Source organism: Balaenoptera acutorostrata, chromosome 8, assembly GCF_949987535.1.
Source record: "Balaenoptera acutorostrata chromosome 8, mBalAcu1.1, whole genome shotgun sequence".
Classification (NCBI taxonomy): Eukaryota; Metazoa; Chordata; class Mammalia; order Artiodactyla; family Balaenopteridae; genus Balaenoptera; species Balaenoptera acutorostrata.
This window is the reverse complement of record NC_080071.1, coordinates 73,516,073-73,539,467: the sequence shown is the minus strand read 5'-3', so window position 1 is coordinate 73,539,467 and position 23,395 is coordinate 73,516,073. Positions and strand designations below refer to the sequence as shown.

The 23,395-nt window shown below is 38.7% G+C and overlaps 1 protein-coding gene across 3 annotated transcripts in view; it reads right to left on the bottom strand.

Annotated features, from left to right (window-relative positions):
* Positions 1–23,395, bottom strand: part of XRCC5 (X-ray repair cross complementing 5) — a 97,464-nt gene that overhangs the window by 27,132 nt on the left and 46,937 nt on the right. For all 3 annotated transcript variants that reach the window (XM_007187879.2, XM_007187880.2, XM_057551208.1), the window contains 2 exons: positions 15,898–15,991; positions 14,349–14,418 (listed from right to left, as the gene is read on the bottom strand). In XM_007187879.2, coding sequence (XP_007187941.1) covers positions 14,349–14,418; positions 15,898–15,991 — 164 coding nt within the window. The remainder of the gene's footprint in view (positions 1–14,348; positions 14,419–15,897; positions 15,992–23,395) is intronic.

Sequence of the window (23,395 nt, the reverse complement as noted above, 5' to 3'; positions counted from 1 at the left end):
AGACAGTGATGGAAACAAAAAAATTACTACTAGCCGGCAGTACTCAGAAAGCATAAAAAGAAAAATAGAGGTTTTATTTGTCCCACTGATGGTAGACCAGCAGCAGCATCTTTGATAATGAATCATATTACAATAAAACTACTACTGGGCATTAGTAACCCAGCATACACTGGCTCTTAAATCTCAAGAATCTCTTTAGGGGAAATTTGGGGGTGAGAAAAAAGAATGGACATTCTTTGTGTAAGAAATATCACAAGCAAACATACAGAAGAGCCGGAAAGCCAAGAGTATTAGCAGGAGTACAGTTTGGTTTGAGTACAGGGTGTACAGAGGGGACCTGTAGAAATATGGGTCTAGAATGGTGGGATGGGACAAGGTTGTGGAAAGTCTTGGCTGGGGGACTAATTTCAAAGAAACAGAGAGTGACTAAGAAGGGCTGACCCATAATCAGATCTGTGTTATAAGAAGCTAAATCTGTACCAACATATGGGATGAGCTGAACAAGAAGAACTTTGAGGGTAATTAATATAGGATGCTATAACTGTCCAATGGTAAAATAATGAAAGCCTAAATTAGAGTAGTGTTTTTTAGGATGGAAAGAAAAAGACAGATATGAAACAACTGGATTAGAAAGTGATTAGAAAATTTGAAGAAACTTAGAAATGGTACAAAGTGGTCAGAAATGCTCATCAACAGTAAAGTCAAGAGACAAAATAACAGCAGTAACAAAAATCCCTTATTTCTGGAGAAAGTCCTATTAGCACTTATAGCACTAGGACACCCCATCACTTTGGCTGTTGCCTCACTTGGGATACCTTTCTTTGGGCCCTTTCCTATCCAGCCTTTTATGGCTCAGGTCATGCCAGCCTCTTCCATGAATTCTTCCTCAAACTGGTCAACCCACCTGCTTCTATACCCATACTTTGCATCCTTCCTATTGGCTTGGATGAACTATCTGTGTGTGCATCTATCTAAGTTGCCCCTTCCACCTGTGCCCTAGATCCCACACCTCTCCCCCACTTAAGGATCTCACCCATTCTCATGTCTTTATAGACCATCTTATGATGACTTCTCCCAGATTTATATTTATAACCCAGGACTTTTTCCTGAAGTCAAAACCTATATAACCAACTTAGTATGTCTTTCCCTTCTCAGTAAATGCCAATTCCTTCCAGTTGCTCAGGCCCAAAAACTTAACAGTCACCCTTGACTTGTTTCCTTCTCTCACATCCTATTTTCAAACTGCCAGCAAAACCTGCCAAGTCTACTTTCAAAATAGATCAAGAGTCTGACCCCTTCTCGCTACCTCCATCACTACCTCTCTCACTTGGATCACTGCAGTAGCCTTCTAACTCATCTGCCTACTTCAACCTTGCCCATTCTCATCACGGCAGCCAGAGTGCCTTTTAAATCAGATCATCCTCTACTTAGAACTCTTTAGTGGTTTCCCATTTCACTCAGAGTAAAAGCAGAAGGTCTAGGAGGCCCTATGTGATATGTGCCCCAGATACCTCTCTGATCTCACCTCCGCTTCTTTCCTCCAGCCACACTGGTTTCCCTGATGCTCCTGGGCAATGCTCCCTCTTGTCTGCAAAGCCTTCCCCAGAGATATTCACCAGGCTCTATCTTCCACTTTCCTCAATTCTCTGTTCAAATGATAACCAAGCAACAAGGCTTCCTTGATCCTCTACATAAAATCACAAGCCCGTCACAACCCCAGCATTCACCATCCCACTATCCTGTTTTAAGTTTTCTCTATAGTGCTGTCATGAGTTGAACAGTGTTCCCCCCCAAATTCAAGTTCTTTCCAGAGCCTCAGAACCTTTAAGATGAGTTCATAAAGGGGCGGGAGCTAATCCAATATGACTGATGTCCATATAAGAAGAGGTCAATTTGGACACAGTCACACAGAACTCCAACTGAAGATGAGGCAGAGACTGGAGTGATGCATCTACAAGCCAAGGAACACCAAGGATTGCCAGCTGTCACCACAAGCTAGGAGAGGGCCATGGAATGGATTCTCCCTCAGAAGTCCTTAGGTAGAACCAACCCTGTTAAGACCTTCATTCTGGGCTTCTAACCTCCAGAACTGAGAGAAAATAAACTTTTGTTGTTTTAAGCTAGCCAGTTTGTTTGGTTACAGTAGCCCTAGAACATAGATTTTATTTGTTTATTGTCTGTATCTTGCCACAATGACTAGCACATTATAGGCATTCAACAACCATTTGCTGAATGGATGAATAAATGATCAAGGCCTCACTGAGTTACTCCTCTAAAAGCTTCATGTCTAAAAGACATGAAGATGTCTTTTTGTGTTCCTTCAATTTAAACCCATACACTGTGTATTCAGTACTGGCTATCACTGGGGAAATGGACAGTCTAGAATTCTGATCACCACCCTTTACCTTAATTTTATAGCGATATAAATGGTTAAAATAAAGCTCTATGGAAAGGGAAAATACACAGACAAAGAGTAATGGGTTATGTAAGATGTATGCAGGTATGTGTGGATAAGATATCATTTACACATTATCATGACTATATATGCAGGCATCTTTGTTGTTGTCACTTACTAAGTATGAATTAGCCCCATCCCATCTTGTTGTAAGCTCTTTTTTTCCCTCTTAGGTCAAGATGCTTGATCCCATGAGGAATGGGAGGTTCTCTAAAATGTACTGCCTGTGGCTATAACCTCAATTTACCATACACTAAAACAATTAACCATCTTGACTATGATATAGAACATTAATAGGGATTAACAGGGTTATTCCTATGAAGTGAGAGAAAGCAAGACAAAGAATGTGGGTATAAGGAGGGTTTGGAAGAGAGAGGGACAATGAATGAAGAGAGTTCCCCTTTTTATGTACTACTGAATTACTATTTGACTTTTTTCCAATGAGCATGTATTTATTTTTTAATGAGAAGCCGAAGAAGCAATTAAGTCATCTTGAAACATATAAGAGACTATTACATAAGTTAACAATAAGCAACTGTTTGTATTTTTAGTGAGTTCTAAACGGAACGACATTTTTTATGGGTTGACATTTACTGATGGCAGTTACTCAGGACCCTTCTATTTCATTGATCCTTTTATTTCTTTTTTGTTTTATTCTTTCTCTACCACCTACTTCCTTCTGTTTATTACTCATACACTTAAAGGAGAGTACAAAAAAGGACCTTAGAAATTATTTAATTTCACCCACAGTCCTCAGGATAGTCTACCAATTTGAACCAGATTTGTGGCAGGCAAATTTTATCATTAGTTTGTAGATTCAACCCTCCCTGTAATTCTATACATTTAAAATTCCAATGTATAAGTCCTGCTGGCTTCATTATAGTCCATCTAAGAGTAATTAGAAATAGGACAATTATGAGATAATTGGGATAATCCAAACTTATGTATGAGGCAAATAATGAATCAAACAAAATACACCCATGCTTGAGAAAAAGAGCACCAAAGAAGAAACAAATTAAAGGAGGGAGCAATGAACCTATGAATTTTCCCAATCTTTAAACACCGAACTAAGACTTGCTAACAAGTTCCTGAAATCTCCACAGTTTTTCCTGTACTGAGTAAGCTTGTCATTTACTAATGTAAATGAATTCCTCCCATGAAGCAGAGGATTCTGAAACACAAACATAATCCTGTGATACATACATCTAAGTTTTTTTTTTTTTTAAACTCCAATACCTGAAGACCTTTATTTAAAATACACTCTATTACTCGAACTGACAATGTTTTCTTTGTTGGTACTCTGTAGAAATTCACTTGGGTTTCTAGATTTTTGTTTAGCTAGGTGAGGCAAAAATTATAAAGGTCTTAATAGCCCACAAGGTCTCAAGGTGAATAACCTTCAATACTCAAAACATCATGGAGAACAACTAGACATAAAATCAACAAAGATATAGATTTGAAAAAACTATCATCCAAACTGGCCAAATTGACATTTACAGAACCCTCAACCAAGCAACAACAGAATACATATTCTTTTAAAGGGCTATGAAATATTTGTCAGAACAGACTATACGCTAAGCTATAAAACAAGTTTCAATAAATTTAAAAGGACCAAAGCCATTCAAAATATGTTCTCCAGTCACAACAGAATTAAATTAAAAATCAACAACAGAAATAAATTTGGGAATTTCCTAGTACTTGGAAATTAAACAACACAGTCTTAAATAATCCAGCACAGTTCTAAATAATCCAAAGGTCACAGTAATCACAAGAGAAATTAGAAAGCATTTTTAATTGAGTGAAAATGAAAACACGTTATCACAATTCATGGTGTGCAGCTAAAGAACTGGCTAGATGAAAATGTATAAATACCTATGCTAGAAAAGAAGTTTCAAATCAGTAATCTAAACTTCCACCATAAGAAACTAGAAAAAAAGCAAAATAAATCCAAAGCAAGCAAAGGAAGGGAATAATCAAGATCAGAGCAGAAATCAATGAAATTTAAAAAAAATATAATGGAGGAAAATCAATAAAACTAAAAGTTAGGATCTTCTATAAAAGATAAACAAAGCCCATAAACCTTTACTTAGACTGACCAAGAAAAACAGAAGATACAAATTACCAAAATCAGGAATAAAAGCAGGCATATAACTATAAACCACAGAACTTAAAAATATTGTAAGGGAAAAATAATATGAACAATGTTATGCCAACAAATCAGACAACTTAGATGAAATGGACAAATTCATATAAAGACACAAATTACCACCAATGACTCAAGAAGAAACAGAAAATCTGACTAACTCTATCATAAGTAAAATGACTGAATTAGTTTTAAAAAGCTTCCCACAAAGAAACCAGGTCCAGAAGGCTTCACTGGTGAATTCCATCAAATGTTTAAAGAAGAAATCATACCAATTCTGAAGAGGACAAAAGAATACTTCTCAACTCATTCTATGAGGCCTGTATCCCCCTGATACCAAAGTCAGACAAAGATATCACAAGAAAACTACAGAAAAGTATCCCTCATGAATATATACACAAAAATCCTACCAAAATATTAGCAAAATGAATTCAGAAACATTCAAAAAGGATTATTTACCATGACTGACTGGAATTTATCCCTGTAATGCAAGGCTGGTTTATCAACTGAAAATCAATGAATATAGTATACCATATAAATAGAAGAATAAAACCCACATAATTATCTTAATAGATGTAGAACGTGCATCTGACGAAACTCAACATTCATTCACAATAAAAACTCTCAATCACATAGGAATGGAAGAAAACTTCTTCAAGATGATAAAGGGAATTTGAGAAAACTCAGAACTAACATCATACTAATGGTGAAAGTCTGAAAGCCAACACTGTACTGGATGTTCCAGCCAGTAAAATAAAAAAAAAATAAAAAAAAAAGAAATTAAAAGCATACAAGTTAGAAAGAAGTAAAACTGCCTTTATTTGCAGACAATATGATCCTGTAAGTAGAAAATCCTAAGGAGTATATAAAAACAACTAGAACTAATAAACAAGTTTAACAAGGCTGCAGGCTATAAGGCCAATATACAAAAATCAATATTTCTATATACTAGCAAGACAGTCCAAAAACAAATTTTTAAAAATTTCATTCACATTTGCATTGAAAATTTAAAAACACTTGGCAAAAATTTAACAAAAGAAGTGCAGGTCTTGTACACTAAAATCTATAAAACACTATGGAGAGAAAGTAAACAAGATTTAAATAAATGGAAAAAGAATCCATGTTCATGGATTAGGAAATTCAATATTGTTCAGATGGAGATTCTTCCTTAATTATTTTATATACTCAATGCCAATCCCTACCAAAATCCCTAAAAATCGAAAAGCTGATCCTAAAATTTATATGGAAATGTGAAGGACCTAGATTAGCCAAAACAATTTTAGAAAAGAACAAAATTGGAAGACTTATGATACAGTATTTCAAAACTTACTATAGAGCTAAAGTAAACAAAGCAATGTATTAATGAAGGACAGGCATAGATCAATGTAATTAAGTTGAAGACTACAGAAATAAACTCTTACACTTATGGTCAAATAACTTTCAACAAGGTGCCAAGGCAATTCAATGGGAAAAGGACAGTCTTTTCAACAAATGGTGTTGGGACAATTAGTTATCCCTCTGAAAAACAATGAACCTACACACTTACCAAATACTCATTTACAAAAATCAACTCAAAATGAATTATAGACCTAAAACTTTCAAAAGAAAACACAGGAGAAAATCTTTGTGACTTGGGCTAGGCAAAGATTTCTTACAGATGACAACAATATGACAGCCCATAGAAGAATAAAAAAATGATAAACAAGATTGAAGATATATGAACGGCTAATAAGCACATGAAAACTGGTCAGCATCATTAGCAGCCTTTAAGAAACTGCAAACTAAAACCACAATGATACACTGACACATTCACACTAAAATAGCTATAACTGAAAAGACTGACAATACAAGGTTATCAAGGATGTGGAGAAAGTGGAACCCTCATTCACTGCCAGTGGGGATATGAAATGGTATGCCACTTTTGAAAAGAGTTTGGCTATTTCTTAAAAAGTTAAACATAAACTTCCCATATGGTTCAGCAATTCCACTCCCACCCAAGAAAACTGAAAACATACAAAGACTTGTATGCAAATGTCCATAGCAGCATTATTTGTAATAGCTAAAAACTGGAAACAATCCAAATATCCATTAATTGGCGAGGGGATAAACAAACTGTGGCATATTCATTAAAATGGAATATTATTCAGCTCAAAAAGAAGTCAATTATTGATACATGCTACAACATAGACAAACTTCAAAAACCTTATGCTAAGTAAAAGAAGTCAGATGTGAAACACTGCATATTGAGTGATTCCATTTATGTAAAATTTCCAGAAAAGACAAAGCTATAGAGACAGAAAATGGCTGCTTGAGGTGGTGGTGGGGAAAAAAAGAACTGACTACACACTGCCACGGGGAACTTTTTGGAGTTGAAGGAAAAGTTCTTTAACTGGGTTGTGGTGATGATTGTATAACCTTTTCCATTTATAAAGGATCACTAAATTGCACTTAGAATGAGTACACTTTATAGTAGAAAATTATACTTCAATGAACTATTTAAAAACTGGCAATAAATAAGTGCAATTTAACTGAGAGATTTACCACAGACAGAAAGGAGACACTAGATGTTTCTTTTACAGAATAACTGCTGAAAAGCTCAGACAGTAAATCTTATCCTCAATGCCCCAAGGAAACACTACTAGATTCCAAGGGCAAGAGAATTATAGTTAGATAGTTCTCATATAAGAAATGGCTCCTGACTCCAGTGGCCTACCAATGAAATACAGTGACTAGCTTGAGTGCTACAGCTGCATCTCATTACCACTAAAAGACATAAAGAGATAAAATACAGGATTTCAGCAGTTTAATCTGACAAAGGAAAAGAAAATGAGCCTGTATTAGTCAGCTCAGGCTGACATAACAAAATATCATGGGCTAGCTGCTTTCAACAACAGAAATTTATTTTGTCACAGTTTGGAAGCCAGTGCCAGCATGGTCAGGTTTGGGTGAGGGCTCTCTTCCTGGCTTGCAGACAGTCACCTTCACATCACAGAGAAAAAAAAGAGAGAGCGAGAAAGAGAAGAGGAGAGCGCAAACTCTGGTATCTCTTTTTATAAGGGCACTAATCCCATCATGAGGGTTCTACCCTCATGACCTCATCTAAACCTAATGACCTCCCAAAGGCCCCATCTCAAAATACCATCACATGAGGAGTCAGGGCTTTAATATATGAATTTTGGGGGGAACACAATTCAATCCACAGCAGGGCCTTTAATCATAACTATTAACTAAAGATTTTTCTGCAACTGTCCATAAGGAACTGCAAAAAAAAAAAAAGTTAATTTATGTCCAAGGACATCTACACTGATAATATTCTCAAGCCCTGCTGAAACCGTGTTCTATATCTGAACCAAACTTCACTCCCTTTTCTGACCAAAGAAACTAGTATGTCATTTTAAAAATTTTATGTAGACATGGAAACAGACAGGACTAAGTGTACCAAATTATACTTGCCACTTCTTTCTGTGTAAGCATACTTTTTGCCCTGCGCTTATAATTTGAAAGGGGAGGGGACCAAAATACTTTTATCGCCTTTAAATGGGACTCCAAGCTGTTTCTAGTTTCCTCTTAACACATTTCAGCCCATTAGTTACTATTTTAACAAAAGCCTAACATCCTTTCCTAAACATCTTAATTGGTTAAGAGCTTCTGTTGTTTGCCACAAGCAGTCACTTTAAGTCATTGATGAAAGCAGTTTGCACATCAGCACAACCTGAAATCAGTTTCCTTTATCAACCAGCTGGGCTTAAGAAACAATCGTGAAGGGCTTCCCTGCTGGCGCAGTGGTTGAGAATCTGCCTGACAATGCAGGGGACACGGGTTCGAGCCCTGGTCTGGGAAGATCCCACATGCCGCGTAGCAACTAGGCCCGTGAGCCACAATTACTGAGCCTGCGCGTCTGGAGCCTGTGCTCCACAACAAGAGAGGCCGCCATAGTGAGAGGCCCGCGCACCGCGATGAAGAGTGGCCCCCACTTGCCGCAATTAGAGAAAGCCCTCGCACAGAAACGAAGACCCAACACAGCCATAAATAAATAAATAAATAAAATTTTAAAAAGTGCCGTACCAAAAAAAAAAAAAAAAAAGAAACAATCGTGAAGACAATTCTCCAATTCAAGGAGAACCAAGTGCAATGCTCTGCGTGACAGTGATCTACCATGCACCATGAATTTATAGGCAATAAAGAAAAAACCAAATTGCCGTAAGTACTTCAACAGCTCTTTGCTTCACAAATCACTCTCATTAGCACTTCCTGCAAGGGTGATCTCCAACAGCAAGTTGGATAACACACCCTTTCTCCAAAGCACCCATCATTAATTCCGTGTTTCCAGCAGCTGACACGGGTCATCAAAGCAAGCCAGTGGGTCACTACGTTAAATGCAGGCTTGAATGAACTCTGTTCTTCTAGCTGTTCTGACACAGGGAAAGCATTCATATGAGTTCCACGTTTTCAGCCAGAGGGAAAAATATTCTATTTTTAACATAAAAAGGGAAAAAAATACTCAGCAGGTTTAAGGCAAGCAACTTTACCACCTGGCATGAGAAAACAAAACACTGGGAGAATGAAAATGCTGTCGTGTATCACATATAGATGTCCTCTAATGCTCTCAGGAAGAAATCTTGGTGCTCACTGAGAGCTTACCTATAGCAAACAAGATTGGTATGCTCTCTTTTTTTAACAGATAGCCAAGCTACATTTTACAAGAGCCATATTCTGTAATTAGAGATATTCTGATCTACAGATTGACAGGAATTTGAAAAGATGCTAGAAGCTGAGTAAGAATGGACAGACGCCTTTTAGGGAGAATTGTGAAAACTGAAAACACTTATAAAGTGGTTGTGTGTATATGATGGTCTTTGATTTCTATGCCATGTCTTTTTTATTTTTTCTTTTTGTCTTCATTTCAATGATTTCATTTTAATTATTTGGTTAATGAGTTTTATTATATTAAAATGTAAACTTCAGAGCAGTGCTGTGCCGTCTAATGAAATGAAGGCAACCACTGAAGATGTTTAAGCCACAAGAGGCCAAGAATTGGCTCTCTGGAATCTGATCCGCGTATTTGCAATAATCTGTGGAAAGTCATCTCAACTATTCTGGGCCTCAATCCATGCCACATGGAAGATGAACAAGACCCTAAGGGTCACTGATACACAATTACCATGTCAAATAATAACATACCCTTTTAGTAGGTATCCTTTACAATTCCAAATAAACTGATGTTTGTTTTCAAATGAGACTACTTGTCATTGATAAGTGAGGTATAAAATAAGCCTGGATCATCAAGTTCTGGAGTTTAACAATTTAAAACTAGACAAGTCAAAAGGAAAGCCAGTGAAGAACAAGTAAGATATTTAATAAAAATATAAAAGTATAGACTAAACCTCTAGAATACGTAATCATGTATTTTCTCGCTTGTGATTACGTGGATCACTGCTATTTTGGGAAAGGACTGAGAAAGTATGTCAAACTGTTAAAAAACAAAACAAAACTTTTATACAGCTAAAAATACTTAAAATTTTAGTTCTGTTTGTATTTAGTATCCTTCTTTCAAGACGTTCAAGGTATTTAACGGAGGTTATTTTTCTTAAATTTACCAGCTCTGTGCAAAATAATAAAGGCCATATTTTTATCTTCTTATGTTTATCTGCAAAGAGCTATGATAGGTTACATAATCCATACCCAAGATTAATACACCATTAAAAAAAGAAAATACATCACACACACACACACACACACACACACACACACACAGGAAATTTCTCCTAGATCCCAACTCTTGAGAATCCACAAGTTAGGCTTGATTCATGGCAGAAAATCATATAATGTGTGTAAGTAAACTGCTGTACAAAGGGGATAGTGCTCTACCCACAAACACAGAGTTGAAAAAAATTATCTATTTGACTTTGCTGAATAATATAATTTTATTACTAATTGTGGTAATAACATTCTGCCTAGTTTTGGGAGATCTTGCAGAAGTGAATTTTAAGAAATGTCCTTTAAAATTGAAAGGATCTTGTTTGATGTATGAGAATAAGATAGGTTAGAGAACAAAGGCAGCAGACTTGAGGATGAGATATGATCCAAACAAAGTCAGAGAGAGGAAAGAGATGTGAGAAAAATGAAATACCTCAGTAGCCACGGGATAAAGTGATCATCATCTATCAAATGGATGTGTGCACATTACACTCACTGCACATTAATCTAATGTTAAATAACAGACCCCAAATAGGAGTCCATACCACTTCTACTTAGGATGCCTTTTCTTGACAGGTTGGTTTTTCAACCAATCAGGCTCCTGTGAATTCAGTTTGGTGGAATGGAGCTCTGCCACCCTGTCACCGCTGAGGAGGCTCTGAGAACTCTGTGGACTCAGGTTCTCCCAATAATCCACAACTACACACAACAGACATCACAGATGATGGTGCTGATGTGCTTCTGAATACTCTGTGAGGGAAACAACCCCACTTTCACAATTGAGCGGTGATTATTATATATACAGCTGTGGTCCAGAATTTTCTATTTTAAAACTGTAGTAACAGAACAGTGGGTGGGTAGTGAGGGAGAAGGAAAGGGACCAGAAAAAGAAGAGCACCTGAGAATCAAAGACATCTTACAGAAGCATCAACAGCCAGAAAGAACACGTTCCTGGGGTTCAGTGTTATCTACTCTATGCCAATAATCGTAGGACAAGAAACATCCTTCACACCAAAAACTAGGTAAGAAAATGTGTAGCTGCCTACTGCTGATGTCAAGGGGACAGGGTCACAATACTCTCAGTATGACTCTGCTACTAGTACGGATGAAAAGGAATTACACCCATACTTTAGTTTGTAACAACAGGTGAAAGGGCCAAGTTCTAACTAAGGGTAAAACTATCTATTATTAATCATGCTTTTGGCAACTGAATTTAAAAAACAGATACACTGGAGAGAAGAGAAGGGCTTCTGCCTCTAGAAGACCAATACCAGGGAGGCGGCTTTAAGTTTGAAGGGGTACTTTGGGCTTGCAAGGTGAGTCCTGGCTCACAAAGAGCTTAGCAAAGAGATATCCAAGCAGAAGAACAAAGGTAGAAAAGTAATGAAGAAACAAAATTTCTGGAGCTTGAAGCAAAATAGGGAAGCCAAGTTAGGACCATGAAACAGAACTAGTTGCTAACAAGCAGGCAGTCCCATTTTCTTGCAGCTCTGCAGAAAGTCTGCTTTTGTGAGGTCACTGGAGATCTCTGACTGATAAGTCCCAGATGGAGGTACAGAGGGACATCCACCATCACAGCACTACAACGTGCCAGGACTCAGTCACATTCAACAGAAAAGAACCGTCTACTCGTCAAAAACCCTATCTATGGGCACAAGGTTTGAGGTGCTTGACCTTATAATGTTTAAACAAAGAAGCGTGTAGGAAAGGAAGGCATTAGGAATCAGGAGAAATAGTACTGCTAGGTAGAAAAATCCAGTATTTGAAGGAGACATGGATTTGAATCCCTGTGTGATTTGGAGGGGAAGTTCATTTCTTCCAGTTTTACAGTTTTTCCACCTGTAAAATGGGAATAATAATAATAGTACCTATTATAATCTATATGCCATCGAGGGGCCACTTGCCCTTGTTATTTTCACAAGACTGCTTTAAATCCCCAATTAGCCTAGGAGAAACACTGTTTTCCTAAGATGTAAGCAAATTCTCAGGAATTTACTCTCTCATGACCTCTTTAGACTCTGGCCTCTGGTGCTCTCAGGAGCTTTCTCTGCTCTGCATGAAGGACTTTCAGACCCAAAACTGCCTCCTCACCAGTTTCCCCAGATGGAGCACTCAAGCCAAGCATTCCAGAGTTTTACTGACACCGAGTCTCTGCAGTCATGAGTTGGGAACATACTGCAGAATGCTGTGCCCTTACATAAATTCATTCACTTCCTCTCCCTCTTACCTGTTCTCCTCATCCCCTTCTCTCCTGAACTAGCTCCAGTTCTCCCACTTCTATGGTGCTAGCAGTTTCCGCCTCCTCTGAACCCCAGCACTGGACAACAACCGAGACTGGGGACACAGACTCAGTCTCTACTCCAAAGACTTATCAAAGTATTTTCCCAATAAACATAATTTTCTTTTTCAGAAAATTCTGACACCAGCTGTTAAAGCTCTAATATTTTTTCCACTTGCTCACGTGACTCTGCAGGATTGCTATGTGGAATAACTGAGACAAAGAGTAAGTGCCAGCACAATGACCTGAACTAACTAGTAGGCTGCCTTTACAATGGTGATGATGCTAGATTTAGTCCCTGAAGAGATCACACCTACATCAACCAGGAAGACCAATTACTTCCAAAGGGACGACCTTTGACTTTGGCTGATGTAATCCATAACATATCATCAAAAGATAAGAAGGCCTCAATCTTTCTTCAAAAACACAACAACCATGATAGATGACCGAGTTTGTTGACTTGTCACAGCGGTGTTTCTGCCCTCTTCCAAACACACAGTCACAATATGCAGCCTAAGAGACAACACAGGTACAATGCTGTGAAAGCCTCCTTTGATTAACCCAGTATTTGAAGGAGAGAAATTCTGAAGCACTGTTTCCCCCAATCCTCTGGAAGCTGTCACTTTAATTTTAGATTTCCTCCTTCTATTTAGATGTAGTTTTGTTTTATGTTAAAACTCAAGGTTTTCTTCTATACGTCAGTCTTTAACAGGGCAAAAAGCTCTTCCCCATTCTCAGAACACAAAACGTAAACACCCCACCTAAAAGAATGCAGATTACCATGAGGATGGAGCTGGTCTTCCTCAGGAAATTCTCATGGGCTTGGCCTCTGTGTTCCCACCAACAAGATTTGGCCTGGTAGATTATATGCTCTCAGCTGGTTATAACTGCCTTTGGGCAACAGCACAGGAAGTCCAGGCATCTTGCTAGGATTCTCACACTCTAAGTAGTAAGGCCCCTAGACCTACGCTAGGTACTATAGATGATTAAAAAGCTGTAGTGTTTCTAGGCATTTAGGACTCATTTCCCCCAAAATGCCAAGAAGTTGGAAGAGAAGGTTCTGTGCACACATGAACATAAACACTCAGAGAAGGCAGCTCCCAGTCCTGACCCTGGGTAGCAATAATGAATGCAATACTGTTAGGTACACAAACCTGCAGGATTACAATTGCCAGCTGCCATTCATTAAAGGTGAATGAACAGGAACCTGAATGCAATCAAGTGAATGAATGTCAGTCTGAGACCCTCTATCCATCCCTCAAAGCTGTTTTAATATCAGCTCAAGCCTAAATGGAATTTTAGGTTATATCTGAAAAGAAAAATGTGAGGACAGGGTCAATTTCAGAAGGATCAAATCTAAGGGCAGCAGTAAGGTCTTTTCGAGATTACTGTCAAGGGGCTGAAACTCTTAGGAGAGAACAAAAATTATATGTCTCAGAAAATAGGAAGATATGACACAAAAACGTTTTATTCCCAAAGAATTTCACTGAAGTGGAACTAAAAGCTCCAAGATTCTGGCCCACAGTTTTCTTAACAGGGAGACCTACAAATTAGCTCGTCTCTGTTTAGCAGACCTGTGCTGAGTTCACCCTCCTGTGCTCATAATGTTACCTCGGTGAGCTTACTAACAAGGGACAGTCACAAAGATCCACCAGGAAAGAAAACTGCTGTATAAAGCATTATGACCAAAGGTGACACTTATTAGTCTAGACTTAAATCAGTTAACCTAATTAACCACTTTTCCTTAACTGCAAAGCCTACAGCACATCTCTTACCTTCCTCAAAGCTGGTCTTCTTCTGCCTCACTAGAACACGGAAGTTTTCAGCAGGATTCACACTTCCAACCTAGAACACACCCACAGACAATGAAACTGCAGGTCACTTCTCTTTTTGGCAGCACCCAGGCAAGACAAGACAGCTTAATGTAATAAGTGTGTTCTCATAAAATAGAGGCAAAGACAAAGTGAAGGCCCTTTTCTGTTCATTTTCATTTCTATGGATCTGTTAAAAGCTAGTGGATTCCTGTGGTCAAAGGGCTGTCATCTGTCCCTATTTTCACTTACCTCTCCTCATGCAAACTGACTTCTTTCCAGAGGGGTCAGAAGTATGACCCAAGGCACCCAAGGCACCAGGCAGCCCAGTTTGAAGGCTTTATGTGGCAGATTGCCTGTCCATCCTGACACCCAACCAATTAGGAAGGGGAGGATTCTGCAGTGCAGGGTCAGTTCAGAATATCTTTGTTCCACTAAGATGACACGAGAAATAATAGCCTGATGCTTAATTCATTGAATTGTCCTTCCTGGGGGCTGCTGCTGACCCTCTGGCATTGAAGTTTTGGTAGACTATTCAAACATGCCCAAACTAAACATGCCCCCCAGAGTAAAAGCAAATCAGTGCTAGGAGGGAAAGTTTCAAAGATGAAAATCTCTGCCACACTATACGGCACTTTCTGATCATACCTATGTCTTTTACCTTCCGATCCCAGCCTTAATAGGGCTTAAGTTCAGCTGGAGGGGGAGAAGACAATGGGATTCTACAATGGCTGGTAAATGTTGGTACAAAATGTACTAAAGTTTCCAGTCCGCTCTGGTATAGCAGTCAGGAAAGCTCCCAGAATAAATAAGGTCATGATATTTTTTCCTTTACTACAGGACTTTGAAATAAAATCCAAATCATTTTTCAGACATTCAGTTTTTCTGAGAGCATTACTTTTTCAGGTGGGGAAAAGGTATGCCCTAGGGCTAGCTATCCTTCCTAGTATATTTGGCTAGTAGTAAGGGACAATTTTTAAGATCCACTGATTCAAAATAATGCCACTTAAAACAAGGCAATATGTTCAAGTTCCAAAAACCATCCCATTAAATAAAGAAGATCTCAAGTGTCAAAGGATACCTGGTTTGGGGAAATCCTAAACTAGTGAAACCTGTTATGAAGTTGTATATTAGAAAAAAGAGAGTTATACTCTTAAAGCTTACATACTTGGAGATTAAGACTCCTATCATTAACCCCCCACTTATCCTACCATTGTGACTAAACAGAAAGCTGCAAAATGAAGTTACCAGAAAAACTCTACGAAAGTGATGTTTCATGCTCTATATACTATATAGTGCTCTATGTACTATATATCAATATAAATAATTCTATAGGTAATTCACTGACAATAATTAAAGGAAGAAAGGAAAAAGTGTGGGATGGACATGTATGGCTTATATGTTGAAAGGACCAAGGAAAGTGCTATGTTAAAGGATTAACAAAAACTGATGCAATCTCCCCAAGCCCCAACCTTCCTGAAAGAGGGGAGCACACCAGACAAGTTCTGCTTACACGGGTGACACTGCCTTCAGCCAGGCTGGAGATACTAAAGTGGGCTTCCTCTCCCTCGGTCCTCAGTTTTTTAGAGGTGGGTCCCTCTTCATGGCTAGAAAAGAAATAAATGTTTTTTTTTTTCTCTCTCTCTCCCCTTAAAACAGAACAAACAATACACAACCCAGAATTGCTAATGTGAAAAGTATAAATTTATTTTTCAAGACTCAAAAATACGCAGCTGCACTTAGTCCTCCTTTACAAACGGCTGCCTCCCTTCCCCGCCCTCTGGGCTCCTGACAGCTTGACTGGAGCAGCCCTGGCTTTGTTTCCAGCAGCACCGAAATCAGAATCAGCAGTTGCATCACAAAGCCCTTTCAAAAGATGAAACTGCAAGCATAGGTAATGGAAACTTAGCATTTCAGTAAGAAACCCATTTACCCTTCAGTTATTATTTGCTAGTTTCTGCCTGAGAATTGATAGCTATTAGCTTTCCACGTACATAGAAGACCTTTGTGTCTAATAACCTGTCTTCTTCATCGTGTATGTGAGAGCTTTATAAGCTTCTACTTAACAGCTGTCAAAACTTACTAGACAATCCTCAATTAAACATGCAAGAGCTTGCTCTTACAGAGTCTTAAACTATAAAAAACCACTTTCAAAAGAAAACTTTTAATCTGTTCCTTTATAAACCTAATTCTGTCTTGGGCAATATGCTAACAGAGTCCAAAAGCATCTGTGTGATAAGGGAAAGATGACTACGAGGAAGTATACCAAACATCTTGCTTCAAGTAACATGCTGGCTTTAACAGCCTGCCTAAAGTCAAAAGGAGGTCAAGACAATTGCAAAGGAGAAAAAAAATCCAAAGACTCTGCCCATAATCTCCCTTAACCTGCTGAACACAAGAGATTATGAAGATTTTTCTCCCAGACAAATAATCAATCTGGGGCAAAGGCAGCTGTCAAGAAATGGCTGAATGAGAAGGGAAATTAGTAACTAAGAGTACTATTAGTTAACTATTTCTGAATGTGATGTTTTTATTCAAAAGCCCAACTTTCAGACAGTGAGGCTTGAAGAGGTTATCCTAAAAATAAAGCAAAGTAAGACCTAAGTTAGCTTATTCAATGATATTTCAACAATGAATCTCCTCTTACAGCTAGATGAAAGAACTAAAGTAATCATTACGGCCTTACAAACAAGAATTAAGTTTTATTACTTGACATCTTTCCCATTCACCACTTGCTTTCTTCCTTTTGAGAAGTAAAGAAGAGATAAGGGGTGAGTCATTCAGAGCCCTTTCCTTCAAGGAGAATAAGAAATAAACACACAAAGCCTTGGTGGCAAAAATGGAGGGAAAATGCACAAACTTGAGGCAGCATGAAATTCTATCAGAATTTGAGTTCTTTAAAAAAAAAAAAAGTCACAGCCACTCAGTTAACCTTTGCCAGTTCTTCCCAAGAGAAAGACAACATGGTACTGCTGAAGATTTGGAGAAAAAAGACCCAGATTCTAGTCTCAGTTTTGCCACTGGCTAGCCCTGGAATCTTACACCTTCTTGAAGGTATTGACTGTGTATTAATTTTTGTATGTCTAGAGTTTAGAGTCTAGAAAGTTACTGTCCTCTCTGATCTTCAGTTTGTTCCTCAGGAAAACACTACAACAAAAAGTACCATATCAACTATTCACCTATTCTCTTCCAAAAATACAAATTAACTTATATAGTGGTATTAAGAAGCATTAAATATACAAAGCACTATGCTAAGTTCCGTGAGAATACAAGGTTGAATCACATGAAGAATTTCTTAAACCCTCCCAAATAAGATTCTAGGGAAGGAAGAATAAGGAGACATATATACTAATTCGCCAGAACTGGGCAAGTAAAGGCAAGTCCAGAAAATAGCAGAAAGTAGTGAAAATTTAATATGTTTAATAATCTCAAGATTGAATCATTTAACAGGATTTAATTAGGAATTTTACATATATTAAACTCATAATGTCTATCTGAAGTGGGAAAGCACAATGACTCTCATCCCCAAATTATCTATGAGGGAGCTGAGCTCTGGAAGGTACACATTATCCATGCAAGGTCACAGCAGACACAGAAATGTTAACAGCTGCTGCATTTGGATGTTGGGACCCTGGATAATTTGTTGTTCTTTCTCCTTTTCTCCTTTTCTTTCATATATGAGTATAAATCTTGTAATTCATTTATTTAGCCACACATTTACCTAATACTCTGTGTGGACCCCTAAATTAGGCTCTAGAGTCTAAATATATAAAAGTTAATACATAATCATCACCTTCAAGAAGTTCAGCCAAATAAAACGATAAATATAGGGCTTCCCTGGTGGCGCAGTGGTTGAGAATCCGCCTGCCAATGCAGGGGACACGGGTTCGAGCCCTGGTCTGGGAAGATCCCACATGCCGCGGAGCGACTGGGCCCGTGAGCCACAATTACTGAGCCTGCGCATCTGGAGCCTGTGCTCCGCAACAGGAGAGGCCGCGATGGTGAGAGGCCCGCGCACCGCGATGAAGAGTGGCTCCCGCTCGCCGCAACTAGAGAAAGCCCTCGCACAGAAACGAAGACCCAACACAGCCATAAATAAATAAATAAATAAATAAATGATTACTATAAAAAAAAGATAAATATATAAACAGGCAATTAACAAAATATTGTGGTAAGCAGCATGTCCCTTTGAGAGGATAGCAAGTAGCTGTGTTGGGCTGGGGCATGAAGTGCAAGCTGGGAAGTAGTGAGAGATGAGGATGGAAAATATCTAAATTGTAGACACAAACTGTGAGGAAAGAAACTGGTGCTCCAGGTAGCTGGACAGACACTTCTCTTCCTTCTGCTTATCTGGGTTTTCTCATTTGTGTAACAGAATTTGGTCTTAAGCTGAAGGTAAGGGAAAGCCATGAAAGCAAAGGTTTTTAATCAGGCATCCAAGGATGACATCAAGGAATTTGTGAACCACCTAAAACTATATGCAAAATTTATTATGTTAGGGCATTTTCCTGGGGAAAGGGTTCACAGTTTTTATCAGATTATCCAAAGGGTCCATCACACACAAACACACACAGATTAAGAATCACTGCATTAAAGAATTTTAAGCAAGGGAGTGATGTGATCAGATTTGTTTTTAAAAAAATCACTCAGATAGCAGAATGCAGAATGGATGGGAAGGGGCTAAGACTGGAATTAGGGGAATCAGTCAAGGGGTTATCTCAGTAAAGCAGGCTAAAATGAAACCTACATAAAAGCAATGGCAGTGGGCGATGCTAGTAAGAACTAACCTTTTAAAAACAATGCTTACCATCAGTCACTAAGCCAAGCATATGAGTTAGCTACTGTTACTGTCCCTTTACAATTAAGCAAACGAAGGCTCAAAAGGGCCTGACCTTGGCTAAAGCACACAGTAAGGGGTCCACAGCTAACTCTGGACTTTTAACCACTCTCCTAAACAGCCTCCTAAAGGCAGGTATTTGTTATCACAACTTGGCACAGAGCAACTTGCCAATTTTAACCACTATCAAAAAGAAATACTTGGGTTTTGATCCAAATCAATGCTATTAGCCACTGTACTAACCTGAAGCAAAACGAGTGAACTTGAGGTAAATCTAATACAACTTGGTAAGCCAATCAGATGTAGGGAGTGAAGAAAAGGGATGACTCCCTGGAAATTAGGTGTCATTCACTGAAATAGAGAATAATAGCATGAAGAGGGGGTTGAAAGGGGTGTGGAAAGAGAAAGAAGGTGATGAAGTCACTTCTGGACATACTGACCTTGAGTTATCTGTAGACACTTAAGATCCAGTGGATGAGATGGAAGTATATTAGGATAGACAGATTTTTAGTTATTTTTGGAGACCCATATGTGTAATATTGATAATAAAGGTCTTAGGATATACAGTCTGGCATAATCATTGAGAGGGTAAGCTCTGGGGTCAAACTGCCCGTGTTTAAATCCTTACTCCATCGCTTAACCAGCTGTGATCCTGAGCAAGTTTCTTATCTCCTCTAAGCCTCAGTGTCCTCAGCTTTAAGATGAAGTGAATAAAAGAACCTACTTCATAAGATGGCCAAAAGGATGCAAACAGATAATACATACCTGTGTCCAATAAATGTCAGCTCTTTCAGAGGAGGAGTCCTACAAAACATCAACATTTAAGGTTGGTGGGGAAAGAAAAGCAGCCCCCAGAGGAGTCTGAGAGGGAGCCTGTCAAAGGTTGAGAGAGAAAAATCTGGAGAATCTGAAGTTAAGGAAGACATATGAGTTTCCAGAGGGAAAGGATAACTGACAATGTCATGTGCCACAAAGAGGTCAAGAAAGGAAAGGACTGCCACGCTTAAGTAAATCCAGCCGTTAGTGTCTTTTAGAAGACCAGTTTCAGGGCAGTGGTGGGGGCAGAAGCCCAAGCCAGTGAGCGCTAGGAAAAGAAGCAGTATAGGCTCTTCTGCTAATAAGCCTAGCTATGGAAGGAAAGATGATGACAACAGGTAGTAATGAGAGAGAGGAAACTGAGGGGATTACTTCATTTTCTTTTAGAGGAAAGAAATAAAATGTTAATGTGTGGAGGGAAAGGAGTTGGTACAGAGGCAGCAGCTGAAGATACAGAAGGAAGGAAGAAATTATCAGTGGACTGAGGTACCAGATGGGACAGAAATAGCATCCCAGGACACAGGTGAAAGGATTAACTTGGGACAGGATGAGGTACCCTCTTCCAGTGAGACAGGAAAAAAGGAAGTAAAGGCAGATGCAATACAGATATGTTTTTAGGTAAGATGGGCCAGAAAACTGAGACATTCCCATCTACTGGCCTCTATTTTCTCTGTGAAATCACCATCATGATCATCGCCACTGCCATGGTTGTTGAAAATGTGCTAGGGACAGGACTAGGATTTTGTAAATCATCTCTTCACAAACACTGTATTCTTACTATGTGTTAGGCACTGTGTCATTCTAGGGTTACAACAGTGAACAGCATTATTACTCAACTAACCTGCATGACAACTCTATGAGACAGATATTCCTATTATCCCTATTTAGCCATGAGGAAACTGAGGCTTAGGGAGGATAAGCAACTTGCACCTAAGGTCACACTGCAGAGCAAAGGGACCAACTCACACTGTCTTGACCCTGGAGTCTGAAGTCTTAGCCAGTAAAACCAGGTGAGGTTGGCCTCTGACAGGAAGTAGGGACTGGGGTCTTAGGGGACTTGAAAAAAGTAGAAAACTTTACACTATTTGCATATAGAGATAAAAAGAAATCAAGATCACATATTAGTTCCATAGGCAGGATCAGACCTCAGATGTCCCTATTCTCATGTAAGTTCTGTCCAAGGGATGATGCTTTCATTTCAAGGGTGTTCAGCAACATTAAGGGAAGCAATGCTTTCCTATGATAAGGGTAATATTCAGTACATTTTTGGAATGCAATGTCAGATGGTGCTTTTACCCTCTTGAACTGAAGAAATCACTTCAACACTAGGGATTGAACAGTTTCAGCATGAAGAGTAGATCTTCTCAAATGTTCAATGTTTTCATTGATAATGACAGTATTACTGCTCTGGGTTTTGACTACTGCCTTCCCTCCGAATAGTTTAAAGTCCTTTAATGTCTGTGATTTTACTGTTATGATGTCTCTTACGATGAACCAGTTTTCAGATGCAGGAACTCTCATAAAGGTAAAATTATTTAACCAGAATTAGATCAAGAGTGAAACGGCTGGAATGAAAACTAGAGACTCCCAGCTCAGAGGTCTTTCCTTGGCCTCTGACACTTCGTGAACAGACATCTGCCCCTCCCCCCCAATCTCAGCCCCTCAGCCGTATACTGGAAGTATGTTCCCTGGATACAGGGATGCTGAACATACACAAAAACATAGCTGGTTGTTATCAATTTTTCTTTCCCTTAGGGAGACCACCTGTAAAGCTGATTGGAGCCTTATCACAAAAATTGAGTGGCTGTAAGAACCCTGCAGAAGGACTGAGTCATTCTTGAATATAGGAGGTGCTCAATAAATATTTGTTAAATGTGTCATTTCTGCAGTTCTTAAAAACTAAGATTTCTGAGAAGGAAGAGTAGAGAATTGGGGTGTGCGTAGGTGTGTGTGCTCAAGATTATTCTCCAGCCCCCGGCAGCTAATTTGGCTGATGGGGGCAGAGAACAAGAAGCCCGGCAGGCTCAAGCTTCCTGAAAGAGTGAGAGACGGCAAAGGGCTGAAGGTGTAATCACAGCAGGGATCAAATCACAGAACAGCCTTCTGGGTCTAGCTGGTATGTTTTTTTTTTAACCAGCTAATTTACAGTTTAATCAACAGGAGGAGGGGGAAATGGCCCACTTCTTTCCCACAATACCAGAAGGTAATCAAGATCATGAACTGGAGCTTTAATACACAGAGAGAGAACAGCCATATGACTGCAGAGAGACTAAAGCAAGGTTGTCATGGGAAGAAAAGGACTCAGAATTTTACTGAACTGTTCCAAGATACGAATCCAGAGGGATCTAGGTAGATGAGGATAGCAGAGGGGAGGTAGATTTTTAGTGACAGTCTTCCTATGTAGAAGAAGGCATGACAGACTAAAAAGAAACATAAAAGCCTCCAGGATGTATCAGAAATGCACATAAGAAAATCTTTCAATCCCATGATTGTTTTTTTCCCCCCCAATTCTGACAAAGTTTGGGGTATTAACCTCTAAAAAGCCACCGAAAATGCAAACTTGTCTTTTCAACTTGGAAGATAATTCACTAAATTAACAATTTACAGAACCCTGTAAATTGAAGGTTTCTGGAAATTACTCAATACTGGTCCAATGGGGTATTTACAAATACAAGCTTTACTTTGTTAATACAGACACAGCCGTGGGAAGGAAATCAAAGAAAAAGGAAAAAAATTGTGATCTAAAACTGGATCTTGGAATGCAACCTAAAGAAATGAGTATATCATTTTGATTTGGGGGGAAAAGTCACCAATAATAAAACCAAAACCTGGTAAAATCAATGTCATACACCCAAATAATTCTGGATAAGAACAGCTTCTTAAGGTTTGTTTTTTGTTCTGCTTTGAATGGAAATTGATATAATTCTAAACAGATTCTGATGTGGGGAAAAAACACTTAACAGCTACCTGAGAGCTTGATCTAAGGATATGAAAACCATTTTATAATCCTTAAACTACACCTCACTAATGGTATAACCAAGCACATCAACACGGTAACAGCACAACTACAGAGGGCCAGGTTTTTCATTCTCCTTCCCATTTTCCCTCCAAAAATCTCACTGATATTCTCCTGACACCTTACCTCCAAAACGAAAAACCTTACGACTTTCACCCCTCTCCTCTCATCCTCAGCACTTTACTTTAAAAATGTTAAAATTCAGTCTTAGATATTCAAAGATTGCCTTCCTATATATATAATTCATCAAGAATCTGATGCTGATCAAAAAGTCAACAACCCCAAAGGTAGCTCTAATTTCTAGGTGCACAAGGATAAAATATATCTACAGTGGACAGATGT